This window comes from Ammospiza caudacuta, chromosome 4 (genome assembly GCF_027887145.1).
Source record: "Ammospiza caudacuta isolate bAmmCau1 chromosome 4, bAmmCau1.pri, whole genome shotgun sequence".
In the NCBI taxonomy this organism is placed as follows: Eukaryota; Metazoa; Chordata; class Aves; order Passeriformes; family Passerellidae; genus Ammospiza; species Ammospiza caudacuta.
The window spans coordinates 30917100-30942105 of record NC_080596.1 but is presented as its reverse complement, the minus strand read 5'-3'; the positions used below and the strand labels follow the sequence as shown (position 1 = coordinate 30942105).

The 25006-nt window shown below is 39.6% G+C and overlaps 2 protein-coding genes across 2 annotated transcripts; one reads left to right on the top strand and one right to left on the bottom strand.

Moving 5' to 3' along the window:
- The first annotated feature begins 40 nt into the window (after window positions 1–40).
- Window positions 41–11566, top strand: MFSD8 (major facilitator superfamily domain containing 8). Its single transcript, XM_058803009.1, has 12 exons — window positions 41–156; window positions 1171–1256; window positions 2150–2193; window positions 3463–3703; window positions 4373–4486; window positions 5086–5230; window positions 5814–5872; window positions 6467–6575; window positions 7617–7751; window positions 8112–8215; window positions 8304–8563; window positions 9673–11566. Exons 1-12 carry the CDS (start codon window positions 53–55, stop codon window positions 9886–9888), a joined length of 1617 nt encoding a protein of 538 aa, XP_058658992.1. The 5' UTR covers window positions 41–52; the 3' UTR covers window positions 9889–11566.
- PLK4 (polo like kinase 4) lies at window positions 11226–23388 on the bottom strand. The gene is made up of 16 exons (XM_058803008.1): window positions 23327–23388; window positions 22778–22873; window positions 22566–22680; window positions 20591–21623; window positions 19007–19107; window positions 17423–17814; window positions 16886–16990; window positions 16430–16532; window positions 15841–15990; window positions 15390–15520; window positions 14916–15007; window positions 14551–14689; window positions 13560–13700; window positions 12569–12675; window positions 11974–12182; window positions 11226–11769 (listed from the first exon to the last, which is right to left on the bottom strand). Exons 1-15 carry the CDS (start codon window positions 23327–23329, stop codon window positions 12083–12085), a joined length of 2808 nt encoding a protein of 935 aa, XP_058658991.1. The 5' UTR covers window positions 23330–23388; the 3' UTR covers window positions 11226–11769; window positions 11974–12082.
- Window positions 23389–25006: the final 1618 nt, after the last annotated feature.

The window sequence follows — 25006 nt, the reverse complement described above, 5'->3', positions numbered from 1 at the left end:
CCCTGGCGGCGTGCGTGAGGCGGCCGCGGGCGGGGCCCGGCGCTGCGGGGCCATGGCGGCCGCGGGCTCCGCTCCGGAGGCGCGTCCCGACGGGCGGGAGCCGCTGCTGGGGTCCGCAGGGATCACGGCGGATGAGGAGGAGGAGGAGGAGAGCAGGTAAGAGCTGGTTCTGCTGTGCAGGGGCGCTGCGGGTGCACCGAGGAGCCGCCCGTGGGTGCCGGGTCCTTCCCCGCCCGTCACGGGCAGCCCGGGCCGGGGGGCGCTGCCCGGCCGGGGTCCCGGCCCAGCCGCCGTCCCCAGCGCTCCGGAGCTCGGAGCCTGTGTCCCGGAGCGCCCCGGGCCCGGCTGTGGGAGCGGGCCGGGGGCTGCTTCCCTCTGCGGGAAAACACAAACGCACTGCCTTGGGAAGTTGCTAAAAAACGCCCAGCGGGATTAATACACGGCAGAAGTCTGGGGATTTAATAGCAGCCTTCGTGTACGGGCAGCTGTTCGGCGTTTGGGGATTTTACCCCCTTCTGACAGCAAAACAAGTATCATGAATTTAAAATCGCAGATTTAAGTCTAGGTACGACTCGCATAAACAGCGTTTGTAAACTATGTTTAGGCATCTATATCTATAACCTGAGTCTGCATCATGTGAATAAACATTACTTTTTAACTTAGTTTGTAACTTCTATTTTAATTTTTTTCAGCCCTTGCAATCTACAGCAGTATCTTTTACACACAGCTTTTACGTTGTATGTTGTTATTTTCTCATCATAAAAACAGACTGGGTGTAGCTTTTAGTCAAATCAAGGGTTGTTCAGGTTTTTGGTTCTTATAAGGTTACAGCTGTGAGGGGTTTAACACCCACTTTTCAAAGGTTTTATACTCCAAAGTGTCTATACAGAGTTTGCAGAACTGAAGACCTGCCTAGATCAAGATCTCTCTGTGTGACATTTGGTGTGTGATAGCATTTCTGTTATTTTGTTTGATTTGTCAATCCAGTATTTTTCCAGCAAAAAATATATTCTTTATAGTCTTTGCTGAGTGGAAATCCACTCCTCCTTAACAAGTTACACAATTGCATTGAGAGACTGGTGAAAAATGTTTGCAGTGCCATGTGGGAGCAACTAGAAGAGGATCTGATAATGATTTCTTTCTCTCTCTTGCTTTTTGTTTGAAAACCAGGGATGTTGTGGAATCACAGGAGCATTATAAGAGCAGGTGGAGATCCATCTGGATCATGTACCTGACAATGTTTCTCAGCAGTGTAGGTGAGTAAATTTGGTGTTACTTGTTTAATTAATATACTTTGGTTTGAAAATAACAGGGTTTGAAAATTCCAGCTAGAGAGCTTCTTTGATGCCACTGTTCTAACCTCAGAAAAGGTGCATTGTTTGATTGTTTAAAAGAGAATGTCTGAATCTTAGCAAATCAAACAGAAAGTTACATCTGGTAAATAATAAAACTGCTTTTACACAAAGAGATGGATTACATAAGCGTGTGGCTTATGACTAGTTTGGTAGTGGCAAAGTAAGGGTATTGCTCAGAACCCAACAAAACAAAGGTTGCACTTTTATCACCCAGAGTGAAACTTCTGGGCAATGAAAACAGAAATAACATGGAGTTCTTAAGTAAGATTTTTATGGGAATGTATGCTGTCTATTTCAAAAACATGTAACAAAACTTGTTTTCTCCTACTGGCCTTTGCATCTCCATTGCAGGACTAAATAACTCCCCCCAGAAACAAGAATTGATTTTTGACCTTTGATGATTTTCTGTGGGCCTAGAAATTATCTTGAAGTTCATAGGATACTTCAGTAACTCTTTTATTTATTATTATTAGCTAAAATCTCTGTGACTAATGAATACAGATATGTCAGTATATCAAGAAATTCTTTTTACTTTGGGGACCTTGTTTTCTTTCCATTGGAAGGACAACATAGGAGGTTTTTTGTTTAGTGTGTATGCACCTATAAAATGAACTTTTGAAGATAATTCCTCCTGATACAAGGAATTAGCACTCCTTAAAAGAAGCAGGAAATGCACAGGTTTATTCTATAGGGGGTATAATACAGAATAATGGACTTGTAATAACTGTTTCAGAAAAGAAAATTATTGATAAAAATGGCAAATAAAATAACTTCATTTTTTTACTGTGTTACAGGTTTCTCTATAGTAATTATGTCTGTGTGGCCCTATCTCCAAAAGGTTTGTAAATATGGGGTGTTTTTTAAAATAATTAAGAACAGAAAACTCCTGCTCAGAAAGTAGATAATAGAAAACCTGGCATTTTATTTAGGAAAAGAAAAAGTGGATGGAGGTGTGTGGCTTTAAGAGACTTTTATTCTGCCATCCACTTAGACAGCTTTTATTATTTCTTGCAAAATTGTTAAAGGTACAATTGGTAAAGGTACATCATAATCCAGAAATGTTTGGTTTTCCAATATCATGATTTTCAACAGAAGTCTTGTTATTAAAACCTAGTAGACAAGACTTGTCTGTGTTTTGGAAAAAAAAAAATAATAAAAGAGGAAACTGAAGGTAGAAGTTGCTCTGTAGATATCACATTGTTGCACAGAGATCTTGGTATTCCTAACAGGGGAAGGCCATGGCTTATTTGGAGGTCTTAGATGTTAAATCTGAGATCTTAGATCTTAAACCTCTTAGATCTTAAAAGCAGCACAGAAGTCCCTAAAACTTCAGTTTAATCTGTGCTAGGATTTCAGTGCCCCTGGAACTGTAGAAGAAACTTTTCAAATGCAAAATTTGGAGAGTATGACCTGGGCAGGGACCTAGAGGTGTCACTGAAGGTGAGGCTGATGCTGAATTCTTGCAGAAAACAAGAAAATGCATTGCCAGCTGTCGCTATAGGATATGAAACAACACAACATGCACACACTGTTGTTTTTAAGGTGAAAAAAGGGAAGTTTATTTTTTGATTTAACACTCACAGATTTTTAAAAGTGACAGTGGATTTGGTGGGTGAAAGTGCCACCTCTCCAATGACACTGGACAAACTAACAGTTTATCAAACTTCTTTTCTTCTAGAAAAGAATGCAAAATAATAAGTTATTTAGAAAAAGTGTGTGAGAAAGTTTGCTACAAGAATGTAAACATCAGAAAATCTTAAAAAATGAGAGTGACAAGCAGTAAATCAGGACAGAATGAGGCATGTGCAGAGACAGTGACTCCTTGCTGCTGGCATGGAAGGTGCTGCCCTGCTGTTCAAGGTCTGTCTCTACCAGAACATCAAAATCTCCTGGAGTTTGCTGCCAGTGAGCCATTCCCAGGAAGCAAAGAGGGTTTTATTGGTTGGGTGCATTGCTGGAGGGAGTGATCAATGCAAGGTTTATTACCCAGAGATAGCATGACAGTGCAGAGTCCTTGGTGTGCCAGGTACTCATTCTCAGAGGGTGTTGCTGGTAATGTCAACACTGCAGTGCTTTCCCCACAGATCTGACTCTTGTGTTCCTGCAGATTGATCCAACAGCAGATGCCAGTTTCCTGGGCTGGATCATAGCTTCATACAGCATTGGCCAAATGGTTGCTTCTCCCCTCTTTGGCCTCTGGTCCAACCACAGGCCCAGGAGAGAACCTCTGGTCATTTCCACTGCTATTTCTGTAGCTGCTAATTGTCTCTATGCCTACATCCACGTGCCCCATGGCCACAACAAGTACTACATGCTGACTGCCCGTGCTCTCGTGGGCTTTGGAGCAGGTAAACACAGCAGGATGTACATTTCTGGAAATTGTTACATTCTGTGTCTCGTGTAGGATGCTTAACATTAAGTTTTAATACCATATTTATCATTATGTGAATGAGAACTCAATAATTAACAAAGCAAAGGGTTGGCCTGTAGTGGTTTGTAACAAAATTGTGTAATTGTGCTGTTGTGTAAAAATACCAGAGGGAGTGCTGGCTTTTATTACCTTGCAAAATCAGAATCCAACCCCTGAAATAAATGTCACTCAACATTTAACAATATGAACTTGATATTTACATGAACACTTGCTTGGTTTTGGGGTTTTTTTGAAGGCAATGTGGCTGTAGTTCAATAGTATATTGCAGGTGCCTATTCTCTGATAGAAAGAATGACTGCCATGGCCAACACCAGTGCCTGCCAAGCAAACCAACCCCTGAAATAAATGTCACTCAACATTTAACAATATGAACTTGATATTTAGATGAACGCTTGCTTGGTTTTGGTTTTGTGAACGCAATGTGGCTGTAGTTCGATCATATATTGCAGGTGCCTATGAATGACTGCCATGGCCAATAGCAGTGCCTGCCAAGCAAACAAACCCCAGAAATAAATGTCACTCAACATTTAACAATATGAACTTGATATTTACATGAACACTTGCTTGGTTTTGGGGTTTTTTGAAGGCAATGTGGCTGTAGTTCGGTCGTATATTGCGGGTGCCACTTCTCTGACGGAAAGAACGAGTGCCATGGCCAACACCAGTGCCTGCCAAGCAGTTGGCTTCATTTTAGGCCCAGGTAAAGCAAAATCTTCTTTCCTCACTTCTCTTACTTGAAATTGGGCATTGGAAGTAGGAATCCTCAGCAGCTGTATGCAGGGGATTTTATGGCATAGTTTTTCAGTGATATTACGATTGAATAAATGGGGTCCACTAATCTATACTTCTCTAAGCCAATATAAATGAAACATTCTTGTCCAATTGCTCTGCACCAATCTAAAATTTAATTTAAACCTCACCCAGTGCATCTTTTCTCTCTAGTTTGCCCTTAGCATGAGGGATAATCCAGTCCCAGGACCAATGTTTTCCATTAAGAGCAAGAAGAAAAAAAAAAAATTGTCTGTCTGCCAAGAAAATTAACTATTGGTACAGTCAGAATTCAGTTCTATAAGTGTCATGATGCTGTTTATACTTTTTATTTTATGTAATCAAGTACTTTCCTGGCTAGCTGAGATCCCACTGGTATCCATTTTGTTTATTTAGAGTATAATTCCCAAAATGTAAAAGGTTTGACAGGTATAATACTTAAATTTTACTTGACAGTTAGAACTTTTATTATGTGTTCTAATGTTTTCTTAATGATTCTCAAGATTTTCACAGTACATTGATGTTTTTAAGTTTTTCAGACATGTTTTACACTTATTGGAGAAGAAGGAGTAACGTGGAAATTCCTGTGTCTTCAGCTGAACATGTACACAACACCTGTGTTATTTGGAGCTCTCTTAGGAGTTATTAATATTATTCTCATCTTTGCCATATTCAGGTAATCAAGTAAAAAAAAAACCTTATAAATACCTTACCTTGTTTTGTGGGTGACTTGGAGCAAATAATAGCTGCTCAGCAGGAGGAGTAATAAACCTGCTAAAACTGTAAGTTTTTATTCATTTTTTAAGTGGTTCTACCTTCTTTAATACTGTATTTTTCTGCTGCTCATAAAGGCATCTTGGTGATGTTATGGCTAGAATGTAAACTGATTTAAAAAGTTAAAGATATTGGACTATTAGGCTTGATATAGTTTAATGTTGGTAGTTGCTGCCCATGTATTTTCTTTAAGGAGAAATTAGGTTGTCTGTAGGGATCTCAGTGTCTGTCTTTCCTTTAAGATTCTCAGGGGACTTTTTTTTCATTATCACACTGGTGTAAATGCATATGGATATATGATATGCTCCCACTAGAATATTTCCTTTCTTGAACAGTGTTCACTGCAGTCAGGTGCCAGCTTTAAAGATGATGTTTAATGGAGCTGCAAATAATTATCCTATAGATGATACCATTTACAATAATTTTAATAGAAACAATAGATCAAATAAATGTGTGTATTAATAAAAAAAGTTTTACATTTCTAGGGAGCATCGAGTGGATGACATGGGACGCCAGTACAAAAGTATCAATTCTAATGGAGAAGGTACCAGTGTTTCCTTGAAAACTTATTCTGTGATTTTAATTTTGAAGTACTCTCTTATTACATAGAAGCATTTAGAAGTATTCTAAAGTTTGATGGACTTGGAAGCTGATGTGGAAAATAGGCTGCATCTCTCCCTAGCTGGTCCAGAAATTGCTTCATTTGTTGTGTTGTGCCCATGGTGCTGTCTGGTAACAAAGAAGGAAAAAAAAAAAAATTGTATGGATCCTTCCATATTTTCATCCTGAGAATCCTGCTATGTAATTTTGACCTGAGAAGAGAACTTTTTGGTTTCCATTGTTCAGATATTTCAAGAAGTTTGCTTATTTTGCTGTCACTCAAGATTCATTGGGAAAACAGACCATGTAACCAGTTTAGAAATCATTTTCTGTAATTGACAGTGGAATTGAAATTTGAACAGCTCCATTTTGATATAAAAACTTTATAATTTGAATGTCAAAGTGTACCTGCCTAGCTGCCCACCAACTTACATGCTAAATACTTGGAAGACCAAAGGAATCATCGCTGTTTGTAATTTTTGATGGTATCAGAAAAAGCTCAGTGTGCAGTTCAGGTAGTTCTTTTGTGTTGCTGCAGGAAGTGATGTTCTGGATCAGAACACAGAAGGAAGCATTGACCACGTTGCTGTGGTAGCACTCAACGTTCTCTTCTTTGTCATCCTGTTTGTGTTTGCTGTCTTTGAAACGTGAGTTTGTCTGTTTTCTCTCAAAATATTCAGACATGTAGAGTAATTAGAGTGGGAGTGCATGTAAAGGCTTTTCTGTTCCACTCATCTTCCTAAGTAGCAGTCCAAAACCACAGGCAGTCAAGCTGATGTGCACTGATAATGTATCAAAGGTCAGTGATAACTGAAGTAACAAATTAAAGGTCAGCAATAACTAAAGATATGTACAGAATAGTACATACCTTTACCATATCTACCATATTTGTGCTAGAGAAATCATTAATGTAAAAGCTTTTCAATGGAGGCAAACTTTTTAACCCACATCCTCAACTTTTTAAGTACTGAAAAAAAAAAAAGCTTAACTTAGGCTGGCTAAAATCTGCAGAGAAAACATGTTTTCCCTTGAGTACCTTGTTCTTTATTTTTTGTTTTAGTTTTGTGTGATTTCTTAGTATGATTCTGATTATCTCCAAAACCTTCAGTGCATCTTTTATTTCAGTAATGATTAAAACAATTTTTTTGATAGAGTTAATACAGTTGTATTCTGAAATACACTGTTTTATATGACTGGGTTTTTTTTAGCTTAAAGATGTATGTTATTTACTCCCAAATTTTCTGTCTGTAAGAAAAGAAGTAAAACATAGCATCATTATCTCAGGCTCAAGTGTGTACTTCATTTTTTTATCTTAGGAAATACTTTGAATATATATGATTTATTCTGCAAGTTTTTTGAGCTCTAATGTAGTTAAAATTTATTCTACAATTTGGCTTTGTCATGAGTTGCATTATTTTTAGAAAACTGAGGTTTCAGAGGCTGGTTGGTTGCTAAAACTTAAACATTATCAAAATTATAATTTTTGTTCTCACAGGGTCTAATTTTTTTTTTTTTTTTTGTGTCTCTATTACTCTTGCTTAGTTTTCACTCCAACATTGTTTCATGAACTATCAAAAAGAGATTAATGATGCTTCAGAGTATATTTGGTGTATACCAGACACTTGCATGGACACTAATGTATGGAAGAAGGTTTTTATGCTTACTGTATTTTTGTTCTGTCATTCCAGTATAGCTACTCCACTGACAATGGATATGTATTCCTGGACCAGGAAAGAAGCTGTTTTTTATAATGGAATAATCCTTAGTGTGATTGGCATTGAATCAGTTATTGTTTTCATGGTGGTTAAAACACTATCCAAAAAGTAAGTTTTTGGGATTTTGTTTCTTATGTTGGCTAAATGTAAAAAGTTTTATGGCAGGGCCAAATCTCTTACTCAAGTCTCTCACTGGTAATGAGTCTGGGTTTGCTATGATAATGAAATACTTCCAATTCTGGCACAGCCTTGCTGTTGTGGTTGTTCTTTATTCTGTTAACATAACCCCCTCTTATTTGACTGTCTGTTCTCCTTGAATCACAAGAAAATTTGGTTGTAAGTTGCTGGGATTTTGTAACTTTTCTTGCCAGTGTTTTGGTCAGATATCATGGGGTGTGTCATTAGCAGCTACCTAAATTTTACATTAAATTATTTGATACATTTAACTGCAATTTGATTGTTTGGCAGGACTGGTGAGCGTGCCATACTCCATGCAGGCTTACTGATTGTCTTGGTTGGATTCTTTATCTTACTGCCTTGGGGCAAGAAACTACCAAATATCCAGTGGCAAGGTATAGTTCAAGTCTTACCAACCACCTTCTTTTGAAAGCCTTTCATTGCACTTTTGTTCCTAATGATATGAATAACTTATTTTTACAGAAATAAAGAACAACTCCATTCCCAGAACAGCCCCCAGTGAAATGTTAGCACCTTTCTGGAGTCTGCCAGAGCTGCAGCTGCCATCCAACCACACAGCAGAACCTGTGGGCTGCCCTGTCACACAGTCCTGGTGCCTCAACACTCCCATGATCTACCTGGCCCAGTACATCAGCTCTGATGTGCTCATAGGCTTGGGCTATCCTGTTTGCAATGTCATGTCCTACACTTTGTACTCCAAAGTCCTGGGACCAAAGCCTCAGGTAAGCACCATCCCTAAAAGCTTTATGTCACTTGCTGTGCACTCTCTTTATTAGAATGAGAGATCTAGTTAAAATTCCTTTTGTCATCAGCCAAATAATAAGCAGGGCAGGACTTTGCAGGGCAGAATAATAAGTGTTCTAAGCAGGGCAGAACTTTGCAGGAACTCCAATCTTTTTCAAAATCCAAGGCAAGTCTCTAGGGGAATTAGAAAGCAAGGCTTGTGCTACTCATGCAAATCTTACAATGTGAAAATTTCATGACTCTTCTGGCAGAGTCCTCTTCCTAAATACCAATTATATATTTGGAATACCAGCATGGAATAATGTCTCTTACTAAGTGTATTATATAAACTAAGTTTATTCTATAGACTACTATAAAGACTACTACTAGACCCCCCCCAGTATGGGCAGTTTTTAGTATACACCTAACTCTAGAAAAAAAGACATAAATGCAGTATTTTTAGAAGTTTTATTGTCAAACAAAACATCTCTTCATTTAGCTTACCCTCCACATTCACATCTCACATCCTTACCCTTGCTTTCTCAGAAATACTTAATGCACTTGCTGTTTTCTTTAAGAAAAGCTAAGGTTAAAAAGTAGAGCTATTTTTTGTGTGCTGATAAACTGGATTTTCTTTCCATTCTTTTGTGGTGTTGGGGAGGTGAAGAGGTCATTTCTCTGTACTTTTCACTCAAAACTGTTCTAGCTTGTCAGGTAAAGTGTGTATTTATGAGCATAGGAATGAGCAAGTTACAGTGAAACAAAATAGCAAACTTACATTATTGCTTAACAAAAAATTTTATCCCCCTTTTGCCCATTTTTTTCCTGTTATATTTTGGTGAAAGAGACTTAATACTTTGAGCCAGAGCACAGCCAGAACTTATTTTTTGTTAGAAAGCAGTAGAGTACCTATGAGTGGAGCCTTGGAATAAAGCTTGGAGAGGCTCAGCAGTACTCTTGGAAACAAAGTAATCAGTGTCTTAATGAGTTAAGACAGATAAGTGGTTGTTTAAATACTTCTACATTTTCCAGTTAGGCTAATGGCTTGGAATTAATGGCAAGCTAAATAATGCCAGTATCACTTACATAAGCTTTTGATCTGCTGCAGGGTGTCTACATGGGATGGCTGACTGCCTCTGGAAGTGGAGCAAGGATCCTTGGGCCTGTGTTTGTGAGCCAAATCTACACTCACCTGGGGCCACGCTGGGCATTCAGCTTGATCTGTGGAGTAGTTGTAGCCTCTCTCTTACTCTTGGAGATAGTGTACAAGAGACTAATTGCATTTTCTGTCAGATATGGGAGGATGCAGGAAGAGAATTGTTAAATATGTATTTTAGAAAAACCCAAACAGTACAACCAAGCAGAAGTAATAGTTTATTACTGCTTTTGAACGAGGAGTACCTAACCACTGACCTTGTTGGCTGTGTGCTAACAACTGTACACCTGTACTTACACATTGACAGAACATTTAACTTGGTCATACCCCAGTACTGGTTACCCCTGCTGCAGCTGGCTTCTGTGTCCTGCTTTTCTGGCAGCAGAGGAAGGAATGTGGCAGGTCAGAGCAATACCATGGCATGTTTGAAGTGTGTACAGTTTATGTGATGTACATGTGCACTGAGTGCAGCTGTGAAGGTCACAGGTTACGTGCATCCTTTCCAGAAAGAAGTAAATGAAACATTATCTTGATTCTGTGAATCAGGATTAGTAACTCTTTTGCAACTACAAGATTAGTTGAGCTGCATGCACTTTGTATGGAGACAGCACTACTTGAGCAAACCTGATGTTGGGTTTGTTGGCTTGTAAGCACTGGTTAATACAGACATCTGGTTCTGGAGCCTGTTACATCTCCCCCAGGTGACAGAAACACAGGAAGGGAGGTGCCCTGTGGGATTTGGGTCTTTCAGTTGACCAAGAGCCATTGAAAATCACTTTCAGCAGCTGTTACTTGAACTCCAGTGAACCAAATGTGCAATTTTTCCTCTACTGTTTTGCTGAATGCCTTTTTGTAGCAAGAAGAAAAACCTGCAGCATTGAAATATGCACAGCTTTTCTTAACTACAAGAAAAAATGTCTAAGCACAATAGTTTACACTTTTGTGCTTGGTGAGAATGAATGCACTGTGCTGAGCAGTGGTGGTTAATTAAGAGGAAGGAGAAAACTGGCTCCTGGGTGTTAACTGCTATTTCTTCTGATATTAGGGTACAAGAAACAGGAATTTACACTGTTTTAGTCACTCAGGCTTTATTTTAAAAAGTGAGATCTAATTTTCCTTCATAATGGGCCTAAGCTCATCTGTATGGGTTTGTTTAGCTCTTTTAATGCTACTGGGGAAAAAACCTCTGGAGTAACTCCAGAAATGAGTTATGCTGTCTAATGTCTCTACTGTTTGAATTTAATAAATATAATTCTTATTCCTATGTACTCAATTGTTCAAACACTAAGAAACTACTGAATTAAAAGATGATTTTTTTCAATACTAACTGAAGAGGATACAGGAGTTTTATTCTTATGGGCTTTCATACTACAGAATCACAAAATGTTGTGAAGGACTTTTTTATAAGCTAATTCATAGCAAGTGCTACTTGTATATTGTTTTGAAACGTTCCTAGTACTAAATTCTTTATTTGCAAGCTATTTCCTTGATTTGGACATGACAAAGCAACCAAAGTTCTGTCTTTTAAACAGCAGCTGAACAAGGAAAACTGGCTTGGAGCAGTTCAGCTGTGCTGTGCTTGCAGCTCCTCTGAAACTCTTCATCAACATCATTTTGGATTTAAGTTCTTTTCCTGCCTGATAAGGAAGTCCTAGAGTATTTAAGTGCAGATACAAGCACCATCAGGAGTGTTAGCACACCTGAAGCCAAATGCTTGGGAGAAAAGCTGCTGTTAATGCTACTTCAGCTGTTTTAAGTATTACTCAATGGTAAAACAAGGTAAAACCACCTAAAGTTATTAACTCTTCTCCTTTAACATTACTTGACCATGAAACAAATAAATAGATCCAGGCAATTACCACTGCATTTATTTTTTTTTTGTATAACATGCTTGTGCAGAGAAGTTTTAAGCTGCTGCTACAAAAAATAAAAACAGACTTATAAAACATATACATATTTACATATATTACTTGTAAGACATAAAAATATAAGTTATTTACAAATACAAATACTTGAACAGCACAGATGCATTTTCCTTGATTGTTGGCACTGAGTAAGCAGTGGAGTAAGAAAAAAAAAATAAAACAGATTCAGATTATTTCCAAAGACTTAACACAGTCAAGAACTAAGTTTCTCAAAGCTTGGCTTGAGTGAGTTTATCCATCACTTTAATGAAAAATATGTTTTGGATGAGACTTCACACACAATTTGCTACACATAAAGAGAGCAACCCTCCCCTTCCTAGATTTTTACCAGATTTTGGAAGAATCTCTGCATAGGCTGAGTAAGATCAGTCACTTGACTGGGAAGCCAATGAGTGAGTTTATTAAGCTCTTGTGCCATGACACCCGGTGTCCTTGAATCAGTGAGGACCAGCAGGATTGGTAAACATTACAAGAATAGAAGACAGACAGTGCAGCTTCTCTTTGATGTATTCTGGCAACTTATCATCTTCTCCATACCTGGAGTGGCAAAGCAGCATAGAAAAATTGAGATGCTTAAATAATTTATTTCATGACAATATAGTTATTTCAAAACATGACTTTGCTCAAGCTCCCTGTTTATAATACTACACATGAATAGTGGCTGTACTCTGGAGACCAAGCAGATTCATTCCCACCTTGTTTTAGTCATTTGTTATCCAGATAACAAATGAATATTTATTTGTTATCAGTTGGCTAGGGGTGCTTCTCTTTATTTAAGGAGCTTACATAAGCTAACCAACTATGAAGTGATGGCAGTGCTAAGATTTAAAATTTACAACCAGAGTCAGGAGCAGCTATGAAGTTGTCTGATGTACAGCAGCTTTGCACTCAGCTGGATGTTTTTGTGGCAGGAACAGACTCACCTGCTTGTCTGGCCCTCTGGAGAAGTGTAAGTGATGGAAGAGACACCTGCTTGGGCTACCAGCTGGGATCCATCATTGAACTGAACCCATACTGCTCCACTGGTCAGCTGAGGAGAGAGGTTACATTGTGGTTTGAGCATACAAAATACAAAATTACAAACCTAGAACTCTTCTAATAATGGAAACTGAAAGCTTTTCAAAATTCCTAAAGGGACTTAGGTATTTTGTCAGTCTTCCAAAGAAAAAGATGGCATGGATTTTACTTTGGAGGAAGTAGTCTCATGCTGACTTCCTCAGGTTTCAGATGCTTGGCTTTAGATATCCTTGTCAATACCAGATAAATGAAGCATTACCTTTAGCTTAACCACTCCTAAAGAAATCTTATGAAGGGCCAAACACTAAAAAGAAGCCCATTTGTGAGAGATCACAGCTATACACAATTTAAACTTTATATATAATCAAGAGAACTTTTTCTGTTAGGAGAGGAAGCTTACTTTATCTGGAAAGCCAAGAATGTTTTAAATTTAAAGCTTATCCAACAGAAAAGCAGAGGGAAGATGGCTTTGCCAGGAAACAGCTTCTCCTGCTGTAGAGGAAAATACATTTCTCTTATATAGATCTGGTCTGTAGCTATTACAAACTCTGTCATGACACCTTTGTATCTGTATTAGTGAACAGAGAAGTGAAACAGTTTCAGTTTTTTACTAGAGTCAAATTTAAATGACAAAGGACACTGAAACAGGCAGTAATAGCCACAGGAAAACTGTGGTAACTGAGATACTGAACTATTATTTTGGTTTCTTCTAGTTATGTAGATCACTATGGTTTTTATCTAAGACACTTATTTAAAAGTATCTTTATGCATACAAATTTTAGACTTAAGCTGTAGTGCACAACTGAATGATTCCTCACAAATCAACTTTCAATAAAAAATAGATATCTCAACCTCATAGGAAAAAGAACAGACATGCCTCCTTTATTAATTTCCCACCTGAGAAGCCCAACCAACATTTTTCACAAAAACAGATTTGACAAGTTGGGCTGAATTTGGGCTGCATTCCGTTGGATGAACAGAGGAGCAGGTCTTTTCAACAGTGTCAGTCAGAAATGTAGGCTTTTCACAGGGCACCACCTAAAAGCCAGAGATGCACAGAATGAACAGAATTAACAACCTTGGCATTAATCCTCCTGAGGGGCTGCAGTGGTCAGTGCCACCTGTTCATGTGTACAGACAGATTCAGCCTCCATGCTTCATTTCACAGCATTACAGTAGAAAAACCCCACAGGGACACAACTTTTTGTCGTCTGTTCACTTCAGGCAGGTGGAAATGTGCAGGATTCTGTACTAGGGACATGAACTACACAATCAAACAGATGCAGATCCTACAAATGTAGATTGATGTATATTCAACAAAGCTCACAATACAAACTCAGTGTGCCAAGGCCCCAGTATGATTCAGTCAGCTGAGGAAGTTTTATCAGGAACCAAAGCTTGGTGGGCCTTTTAAACAAACCAGATGAAATTGCTCACAAAGCCTTATTGGCTACACATATATTCTCACTTACCCTTTTATTATATACACATTAAGACTTGATAATTTCAGAACAACAACATCAAGTGCCAATACCCTTTGTGACACCATTTGTTATACAGCACTGAGGGCACATAAGAGCTTTCAAACTAAAGACTGTTGTCTAACACAAATAAGCAATTTTCAAACTCTGTTCCCAGGGGGAATTTGTAGCAAAGTTTTGGAGTGTTCTGATTTTTCAGATGCTCTTAAATCCAGGTATCAAAATCCACATATTCTAGTCAGTATGCTCACAAATGGCTAATAAAAGCCCATGGCCATACAAATGTAATTCCATTAATTCAAGTAAAACAGCAACATGGGAGACTGGTTGGTACATGTAATTCCATTAATTCAAGTAAAACAGCAACATGGGAGACTGGTCTCCATGGTACATCCTTCTGTACTTACAGGAGCACAGTTTGGAGTCTGAACTGGAGTAGAACTGGCAGCTTGATTTCTATCCAATGCCACAACTTCTTTTGAATAGTTTGTCTTGTCCAACAGTGGAGGTGCTACAGCCAGTGGTGATTCAGTATTACCAGGTTTCCTGGAAAAATAATGAGAAAAACAGGGAAAAGGTCTGTACAAAAGGGATTAAAGAAACAAATGAAGAAACAGCTCTTCCTTCATTTTACCATGGACTGTCCAAAGCACTTGATGGCAGGAGTTTTCTACAGAACTGTTTTTCAGTTCATGTACATAAGTATGCAATAAATATTCAATAAATACATAAATATTCAAATACATCAGTATTTTGAACTGAAAGATATTACCTTCCAACAATTATTGGAAAAAATGGAGCACTTCCACTCCTTTTCTCTTCTTCCAAAACAGCACATTCCAGTGCAAGGCATATACGATGTCCCTGAAATGAGGAGTTTATTCAAGTTTTAAACTGAGACTTGTATAACTATTTCATACACATTTTGTGGCAAGTGAGGCCACCTAAGGAAACTTCAACAGTACTGAATTTTTCAAGTTGTATAAAGCAGCTTCATTTGTAGTGTCTAATCCTTTCACCAGACAGACAAACCTGCTTTACACACTAGTAAGAATTTCCCCTCAGTCTTGCTTGTGAGGGATTGTAACCATTACCTCTACTCTGATATTTGTTCTTCCAGAAACAACACCCTCCCTCTTTAATAGTGTAATGAAAAACATGCAGAGCAACACAGGAGGCACATTTGTGAAAGGGAAGGTGAATTTTCAGGAAGATGCTTGGAAAAGGTCTGTGTAAAACACCTCACCTCATTGGCATGATCCATATAAGCCTGGATTTCCTTCTTCAACCCTGCTTCACTTTCTCCTTTCAAAGTGAAGGATTTCCCTGACTTTTCAATCACACGAGTTACACCAGCTGTCCTATGGATCTTTGCTCCTGCAAGAAAATGTCAACACTTTCAGTTGAGCTGTATAAAATAACAGTTCAACCATGGAAATAAAAGCTCATGAATAAAACCAAAGTATAATTCAATTAACACTTTTGCAACACGTACTTCCTGAAAAAAATATCACTAAGGAATTAAGAATCAACTAAATCTACAAGTGCTAAAATAAAGGCAGGGTGTCCAAAAAGCTGCTTACAGTGCACTATTTTCTTCAAACTGGAGTGGTGGTTATTTAGTGTTAGGTAATATTTTAGTGCAGCCCTAAAGTGATGATTTAGATATTAGCATAACTGCAAAAATGAATACATACCATCATAAAAACAAATTTCAACATCTGCAGGGGGTGAATTTTCCATCAACATGCACTTGGCATATCTTGTATAAAACGTCACTTTGGGGGTTTTTGTTCTCACCAACTGCACAAATTTAGCTGCATACTGGTATTTTTTCCAGTACTTTTCTAAAAAAGAAAATTTAGAATTTAGCAGATTAAACACTCATGCAGCAGCTTGAAGAGAAGTAATTTAAATTATATATTTGATAGCTGAAAGTTGTGAGTAGTATTTAAGTACTTGACAGGCATGTTTAGAGAAACTGACTTATTTCCACCAACAGCTCCTGGTATGAATGAGGAAAACATTAAAAGAGTTTTTATTTTAATACACATTATAAAGGGGAGACTCCTTAAAGCTTCCATATAAAAGGAATCAAAACCTGTGAGTCACACTTCCTTGTGAAGTTTCAAAACATTTTCCAGTTAAATTGTAGTTTAAATCTAATTCTGAAAGGAGTTTTACTTCAGAGTTATCTGAAAAGTAATAGACGAAAGCTATAAAGTCACAAGATTCACTTAAAATATCACATTAATCATGATAATTTTTAAGTAAATTTCAGGTTACCCGGCAAGTTGTCAAAATTATATGTGCAGATGCCTTCAGGAGGAGGAGGAGGTCTGTCATCAAGAAGGAAACCTCTTCCTTCATTTGGATGATAAACTGCAATCTACAAAAAGGGAACAAAAATTGTGCATAGTTGCAACTTACTACAGCACTGTGCACTTTTAACAGGTATGGAAATAACTCACATTTTAATTAAGCTCTATTCCTCTAAGTAATTGTTTAACAGCAGCACTTCTTCACCAATACTTCACCTATTCCAAAAGTCAAGTCCAATTTTTTTCTGAAATAATTGCTTGCTCCTTGTATTTATATGGCTTTACTATGGAGGGGCTGAGTTAACAGCTGTGCATATATAAACAGAGGATTTCAAAAGAAATAATCACTTAAAAAGAAAAAGCCAGCTCTGAATGAACTCCAAGCACTTCATAAAACTGAAGAAATCAAAAATGTACTCACCACATTTCCATCACAAGATATTCTGAGAACTTCTTTCACAAGTTCCTGCGAACGGTGTTCTTTCAGAAACTCCATACACACTTCCCCAGTATCTAGAATGCTCACCTAAAATATATTAAACATAATTTACTTTCTGCAAAAGGTAAGATACCACTTTTTTCCCCCCCACAAATGCTTTAATAAATGCTTTTATTTTTCCTTAAATGCCCTTCAAACAGATAAATGCTTCTTACAGTAATTTTTGTTATTAGTGCTATTTTTTTTAAAAGCAGAGCACTTCGAGATGACTGAAGGGTATCAGCCTGGTAACTGAGGGTGAGGCTTCCTAAAAGCAAACACAGACAGGTCTGCTCTATCATGCTTTAAGTATTCTCTATACAAAAGCTAAGATGCATCTTACTACTATGATTTTAAATGAAATTATCCTAGATTCAGTTTCCTAAAAACATCTATTTCTATTTTACCAAGTGATTTTAAAGAGGCAGTCACACCATACTAAGCATTTCAACTGTTCCCATTTTCAGAACTGATACTTACCACTGCATTTTTGGTTTTCTGCCTGATGGGTTTCAGCCTGTGAGCAGTGAGAGGTGACACAACACTCCTCAGTGTAGGTTTCTGGTGTGCTGATGGTTCTTGGCCACAAGTTTGCTTTTGCTCTGGAGCTGACCAAAGGCCACATGTCACTCTGGAGTTCAGCCAGAGGCCAGGCTGAACTTTCTCATTTTTGCAGACAACTCCAGGGATGCATTGCTTTGGGTTTCTCTGGTTCAAAGAATGTGAGCAGTCCCCAGATGCTCCATGGTTCCTGATGTCTTTTAGGGTGTTCCATGCATTCCTTGGTGCATCCTGCTGCACATCCAGGTGGTACCGAAAGCCTCCCTGTGTGTTACTCTTGGCACTCAGGTCTGCAGGTGGCCCCAGAGCATCTGAAAGCACCACAAAGGACATTGCAGATTCAGAGTCAGAGCCAGAAGGAAAAAACTCTACTATAGCTCAAAAGCTTTTTAAGGGATTGTATAGAAGGCTTATTTAAGGGAAGAATGGGATTTCTTTCATTCTCAGTCCAAATCATCAGGCCTTTTACCAACAGTAGCAAAATTACAGGGCTACTTTAAGCTGCTCCTACATTGCAGTTATGATGGTCTTCAGTTTTTATACATCAAATAATTTTTAAGAATAATTTATAAACAAAATGCAAGGACTTCAAGTAGATTCTTATACAAGAATTAGTTTCATTTGTTGAAAAACAGCTTATTTACCATTCAGATAACCACTAGTAGCAGATTTCATGTAAGTTGCAGTTGATCTAACTAGTGTTTTTACCATCTACCAGAGGTCTTAGTACTCAAAATGTTAAATGCACACTGCAAAACCCTTGTTTTATTTTTAAAACACTTGTATTTATTTATTTTGAACATCTGTTTTTATATTTAATCTTCCCATAACTCCTTCCCTAGTTTTGATATTTAAGCCCTTGATCAACTTTCACCTCACCCACATCATTATTGTGCTCCTTCTGCTGTGTGGCTGAACAGTTGAGAAGGGACCAAAAATTAAATAGGATTATTCAGACCATATGTTCTCTGATTCCAAATCCCTGTAGACAGGAAGGGAAGGAGTCCAGTAATATCAAACCAAAAAAGGCCAGAATGGATTTATGGTTTATTCTTATGATTAAATTACTTGATTTGTAAATGATGTAATATGATGCACAACAAAAAACACCTCCTTCCCTTCTGTGTCTTTGTCCTTTCCTCCACCCATCCTTCTGTAACCTTATTATTTTTCTCATTCATTGACATCCCATCTTCTCTTATTTAATTGTAATTGCACAACTAAATCAACAGGGCTTTCAAGTCACCTGCTAGTATTTTGTCATATATTTACTCTGACATATTTACACAACAGGGTCTAAAATTCTGATTTCCTCTTTGTTGTGGTTTTTTTTTGTTTGTTTATTTTTTGCTAAAATAGTAGTAGAAAACAACAAGCTTGTTTTAGGAAACTATATATTCAAATTCAATGTACAAAGAAATAAAAGAAGAATAGAAAATCTCACTGAAACTAACAGAAGTCTTTAACTTGACTGCAAAAATACAGAAGTGATGAGTAACACACCATTTGTTTGCATGCTTCCAAGCCACTGCTGCATGGTCTCAGCCTGGGACTTCTGCTCTAACAAACCAACCTGGGGCTTCACTGGGCACAGATAATTTGGGCTACAAAATAAAAGTTACACACATAATCAAGTTTGCATCAAAGACACTTGCACATCAAAAATTAAAATGCTACAGCTGCAGAAACCACAACACTTAGAACATTAGGAAATGCAGGTGGCATTTTGTAGCTCTAGGCAGCAAAGAAGGTGCTTCTTTTTATTTTATTTTCAAATAAAATCATTTCCAAATGGAACGAAAAGTGATGATAATGCTGCCAGCAGTAGCTGTTCCTACATCTAGCACTTAATTCACAGCCTTGGAGAAGACCCAGTGATGGCATGCATAACAAACATGCAGCTCAAAGATGCCAATCCTGCCACCCAAAATAATCTGAATTTGTATAAAATACAGCCAAACCCAGAAATTATAATGATTTTTTACCAGTTTTTTAGATGATCACATATATGTAGCCACAGGTGATAGAATGCAAGTGTTGAAGGATAAAGAATACACACAAAACCAGTTACTGCAGTCACTGATCTGTTGTAAATTCACACTAATCTTCTGTGAGTTTTTTTTTACCTCCATAGCCTGAACCTGTTTGCACTTTCTTGAGTGATGATGACTGCTTCACCATTGGCAAGGGCTCATTTATCAGCAAAACCACCCCAAAACCACAGAATATAAATTATCAAATTCAAGTCTTAGGACTTGCATTTAAGATTTTGCTGTGCAAGCTATCTACAGGTGTAAAAGGCTTTCCTATAATCAATTATTATTAAAAAAAAGTTGTAACCATTAAGTTAATCCCACACATTAATATACTCTCATGTTTACATTCAGCATGGCTTTGTGAAGTCATGGGGAACAAAAGTAAGCATTAAGTAACATTTGTATAAACTTTTGATTTATCAAACATTTCTCATACTAGAAAGAATGCACATGCCCACTAAACTTTGCTTGCGTCATACACCTGACAACAGTCAAGAAAAACTTCTTACTCCATTTACTTTTTTTTTCAGTTTCTTGTTTGTCTTTTCCTTGAACTGATTTGCAAAGAGAAAACATAGGAAATTATGCCAGTTCTTCATGTGGAAAGAAATGCAGGAACTAAGATATGGAAGTCCTTATATTAAAACAGAAAATTATTCTTTTGATATTCTGTTCATAGAAAATCTATAGAAAAGGAGCCAGGATTTTCACAGAGAAGTTACAAATAAGTACAGGACTCAATTTCAGATAATTATTTGTGATTGACACCTTCCTTCTGACATATCTCTGTAATCTATTGCCTAATCTTTACTAAATTTTTGTTTTATCCTCTCCAAGCATCAATAAAAATCACCTCAAGAGATGAGCAAGTAAAAATGTTGATAATTGCACTTTGAATGCCTTCTCCCTTCATCTGTCTCTTCTACAAAGAACAATCAGCAAGACTCTCTACTACAATTACTGTGGGGAAAGAAATCATCAACTTGTTGCAAGCGGAAAGAAGACAATAAAGGAGCTCTAAATTTCATCTGAACAGAAAACTGATTCTTACTGTGGTTGATCTTTTACAGGTGGAGATATCTGCTCTTCAAAAGAACCAGAAGTACTAGAAGTCTTCTCCTTAAATATTTCTCCTATATCAGAATAGCTGTTGGCAGGTGAAAAGTACTCTGTGTTCTCCCTTGCTCCTATTTTAGGCTTGGAAAGCACTTCCAAGGAGTGACAGCGATCCATGACGTTGGAGATGCCCTGAGTGTGGCTGTGGGATGTGCCAGACCTGTCTGAGGAGTGGGCTCTTCGGAGGTAGCGCGAATGTGGCCTCTCCTCAGCAGCCTGTGTGCTTCTTCCCCTGCCACTTACTCCAGTTTCCTTTCCCTGAATTCCCCACTGTTGGAAAGAACCACTTCCATCTCCTGATGAATTTGTACTGGAATTCTTGTTTGTAGGGAAAAAAGTGATTTTATTTGGGAGCGGCTGTCCAACTAACAGCTTCTTCTTTTCCTTCAAGCTACCACTGGTACTGATGCTGGAAGAGCCCATGAAGGTCGTAGAGATGGTGGCATTCCCACTGTCCATGGAATCTTCTGAGCTCCCCAGATCTCTGCTCCGTGCAGAGCCACCCCTGGCCATGAAAGGATGATCCAAGACGGAGGAAAGGCTCAAGCGATCGGCGGGGTTTTTGCGCAGTAGCCTGTGGATGAGGTCCTGTGCCTCTCTGGACAGGAAGGCTGGCATCTCATAATCTGCCAGCACCACTTTGTTCAGTGTGTTCCTGACAGTGTCTGTGTCAAAAGGTGGCTTGCCAATGAGCAGGGTGTAAAACATGCAGCCCAGAGACCACACGTCCGACTCCAGCCCGTGCGGGCTCCTCGTGGCGATCTCCGGGGAGATGTAATTGGGAGTCCCACACATGGTGTAATGCTTCTCATGAGGCATCTTCAGCTGAGTGGCCAAGCCAAAATCAGCAATCTTGACGTTCATGCTGCTGGTGAGTAAGATATTGGAGAGGGTGAGGTCCCGGTGCAGGATTCCGTGGGAATGGAGGTACAGCATGCCCGTGATAATCTGGTGCAGGAAGTGTCGCGCTGTCAAAACAGAACCACACGTTGCACTCTTAGATTTGAAATCCTAGCTCTGAAGATAACTCAGCTTTAAGCCTGCTATTTGTCTTGCTTCTATTTTTTCTTAGGTGTCAGACTAGTGAAACTGGAATTACCTTTGTACAACTTTGTTCTTTATTGTAACACAGGAAACGGGACTGGAAATATTTTCAATTGGCCCAAACTTTCTCAAATTAGATTCTTAAGAATCAAAGCCAGATACAAATTAAACTAGTGATGCTTTTATAGCAATACCCCATTAATCCAGTCCTGTGGCCTAGGTCCCAAAAAATCCCTATCTATAGCAGAATCATGGAGTTAAATTAGAAACTGATAGAGAAGCAGGTAAACAGGAAACTTCTTAAGCAGGTAAGAAGTTCTTCTCAGTAGGAAGAACTGAGTGAGAGGTGAGCAGTGAGGTGAGTCTGGAAGCACTAAAGGCAGAAGTTGCCAATTTTCCTGTTCTTTTTTCCTCTTCCAATTTTAACCTACATTTCAAGAGAATTTTAAGTACAAAGGTAAGCTCTACTTTCTCTCTTTATCTGCCTTCTAAGATCACCCTGTTTTTATACTCCATATAGCACAAAAAGAAACAAATGTTCTGTTCTTCTTTCCTCTTCCCAGTCTTGACTCACATTTCAACACAATTCTAAGTACAAAGGTAAGCTCTACTTTCTCTCTGTATCTGCCTTCTAAGATCATCATGTTTTTATACTCCATACAGCACAAAAAGAACCAAATGTATATAGAAATACAGGTGAATACATACACAATAACAATCAATCTTTAGATTATCACTTACCACAAGATTTTAAGGTATAGAAACTGTGATGGCAGGTTTAAACACTCTTCCTCTAGAATTTAATAGTTATTAATATTAATAATTAGTTATGCAGACAGCTCCACAGACCAAAAAAAAAATCTCACCTTCATCTTCTGAAAAGGGTTTCTTTCTGTTCTTTATGTATCTGCTCATTTCGCCATTGTGACATATCTCAAGTATCAAGTACACATAGTTGCTATCTTCAAAATAGTTATAAAGCTGGAAAAAAAAAGACAATGAAAAAATGAAATTCCATTTTGTAGACCCTGCAGCAAGTCACATATACAGCCCTCTCCACAAACCCCAAGGTTCTTACCTCGAGTATAGATGGATGCTTTAGCTGACAATGTATTTTCACCTCATTCTGAACCCTCTGTACCATTCCAACTTTGTGCATGGCTTTTTTGTCTATCTGTAAGTGGATCACAGCATAACTTAAGATGTTCAGTGCATGTTTGCCTGGCAATTTTTAAATATAAAGTTTTCACACAGTTTAACTTAATGTACTCTTTTAATGATCAAGTCTTACAGATAATTGGAGGAACACCACAACTGAAAGCAGTCAAGTGATAACATTATCAACACTAACGCTTATTAATATTTTTTCTGAAATACTTAAGCAGAGAAACCTAAATCTCATTTTGCTACAGAGATAGGCTAAATGTAGCCAACACTAAAAAGCATTTCTATTGGTTATTAAGTCTTTTTCGTTGTGGTGCATCTTTCAGGATCGAGTCACGATCTTAATGTCCGTTATTTACAAACATTCAACCCAAACACCAGTGCCCAACTGCATAACCCCAACCTGTTGCAACTTTGCATTCGGTCTCTAAGGAGACGGATACTTTCTGGCCTCCCGCCTTACCATTTTGATGGCCACTTCCAGGCCGGTTTTCAGGGACACTGCTCTGTAGACCCCCGCGAAGGAGCCCTTGCCCAGGAGGTTCCCCACCTTGAAATCCTGCAAGACCAACAAACCGCGCTCGTTAGCCGGGGCTTTGTCACTCAAACCTCGCAGCTCCCCTCTCGATGCGGAGTCCCCGCACCCCGAGATCCGGCAAACCCGAGGCGAACCGGGGCTACCTGCAGGGAGCTCTCCGGGGCGCGGCGGCGGCGGGGCCCGGCCGGCCCGCACAGCCACCCCCGCCGCATCCTCCTGCCGGCACCGCGCTGCCGCTGCCCGGCCCGGCGCGGCCTTCCCGCCGCCGCTCCCGCCGCGGCTCCCGGGACGCGGGACACCCCCGCCCCCGGCTGCCATGGCAGCGCCGCTCCCCGCCGACACGTGGGGCCGGGGCGAAGGCGCGGGAGGAACGGCGCTCCCACCAACCCGCGCCCCGAGGGGCTGCGCGCCGCACCTCTATCCTCTCGCCGATGCAGGTCGCCATGGCGCCGGCCGTTCTCCCTCGGGTCCCGCTACCGGTCGTGCCGAGAGCCTGGGGCGCGCTTAACCCATCAGGGCGCCCCGGGCCGCCCGCCGCGGCGCAGCCCCGCTCGCTCCCGGGCCCGGGGGCGGCCGCTCCGCGCCCCCCCCGCCGACATTTTGAAAAGTCGCGCCGTTACCCCCCGGCCCCGCCCCGACCCGGGACGAGGCTGCGTCTGACGCAAGCGCGTCACTCCGCGGCCGGGCTGGGAGGAGGAGGAGCCGCCGCGCATGCGCGGGGCGGGGCGTGCGCGGTCAGCCGTTAGAGCGCGTGCGCCGTGAGGGGAGCGCGTGTTCCCTCAGCCCGGGTGGTCCCGCCATGGGGGAGTCCTGGAATATTTTGGGGTTGTCCTGAAGGTCCTCTGGTCACAATCCTCGCTGCCAGGGGCAGGAACACGCCCCCCTAGATCAAGTTTTTGGAATTGGTTTAGGCTGGGGAAAAGATTTTTATTTTTGTTGGTTTCGATTTGCCCCCTGAATTATCCCACCTCATAAACATCTTGTCTCCTGTAGCAGGGGAATGCTCCCGGTGTTATTTTCGCTAGGGATGCACGGAGTGATTTAGCACTTCAGCTTCTCCAGTGTTTGCCAGCTTGTGGCTGTAAACTCAAGCAGTTCCTCCACGACCAGTCAAATGTCATTGTTGAAATAAAATACAGCTAAAATCAAGCTGCACTTTCTCCTTTTTGCACTCCTTCATGGGTGCAAAATGGATTGTGGATAAGCGTTTGTGTCAATCGCCGAGAATCCTTACAGATAAATCAGGAGCTGTGTGAATTAACATCACTGGCTTGTGTAACTAGGGTGGAAGATTAGTAAATGAGACTTAATTTAATCTCAATGCTAGATCATTTCCCTGAAGAGTGATGAAGTTGCACCTCCACTGATTGTCCAGCCCGCAACATGCAGTGAAATGATGGTTCATTAAAAAGGAACTGGAATCACTCTTCTGTTGTTGGGTTGCATTTATGACTGTAGGGGTCAGCATCTGCCGCGAGCAGAGCTTGTGAGACAAACCAACCATGTAATAAATCCTTTGCTAACTCTTTTTATCACAGAGCACAGATACCTCATCTTGTTCTCAGGGCTTAAGCATTGAAAGAAATGCTATGATAAATTCTTCTT

Excerpts from the sequence above, each read along its gene's own strand:
- MFSD8 (XM_058803009.1), top strand. The coding sequence starts at position 53 with ATGGCGGCCGCGGGCTCCGCTCCGGAGGCGCGTCCCGACGGGCGGGAG. Across the intron at positions 157-1,170 it reads GAGGAGGAGGAGGAGAGCAG|GGATGTTGTGGAATCACAGG; the intron begins GTAAGAGCTGGT and ends TTTGAAAACCAG. Across the intron at positions 5,231-5,813 it reads CTCATCTTTGCCATATTCAG|GGAGCATCGAGTGGATGACA; the intron begins GTAATCAAGTAA and ends TTACATTTCTAG.
- PLK4 (XM_058803008.1), bottom strand. Across the intron at positions 17,815-19,006 it reads TGGAAGCATGCAAACAAATG|ATGCTCTGGGGCCACCTGCA; the intron begins GTGTGTTACTCA and ends TGGTGCTTTCAG. Across the intron at positions 16,991-17,422 it reads AGAAAACCAAAAATGCAGTG|GTGAGCATTCTAGATACTGG; the intron begins GTAAGTATCAGT and ends AATATATTTTAG.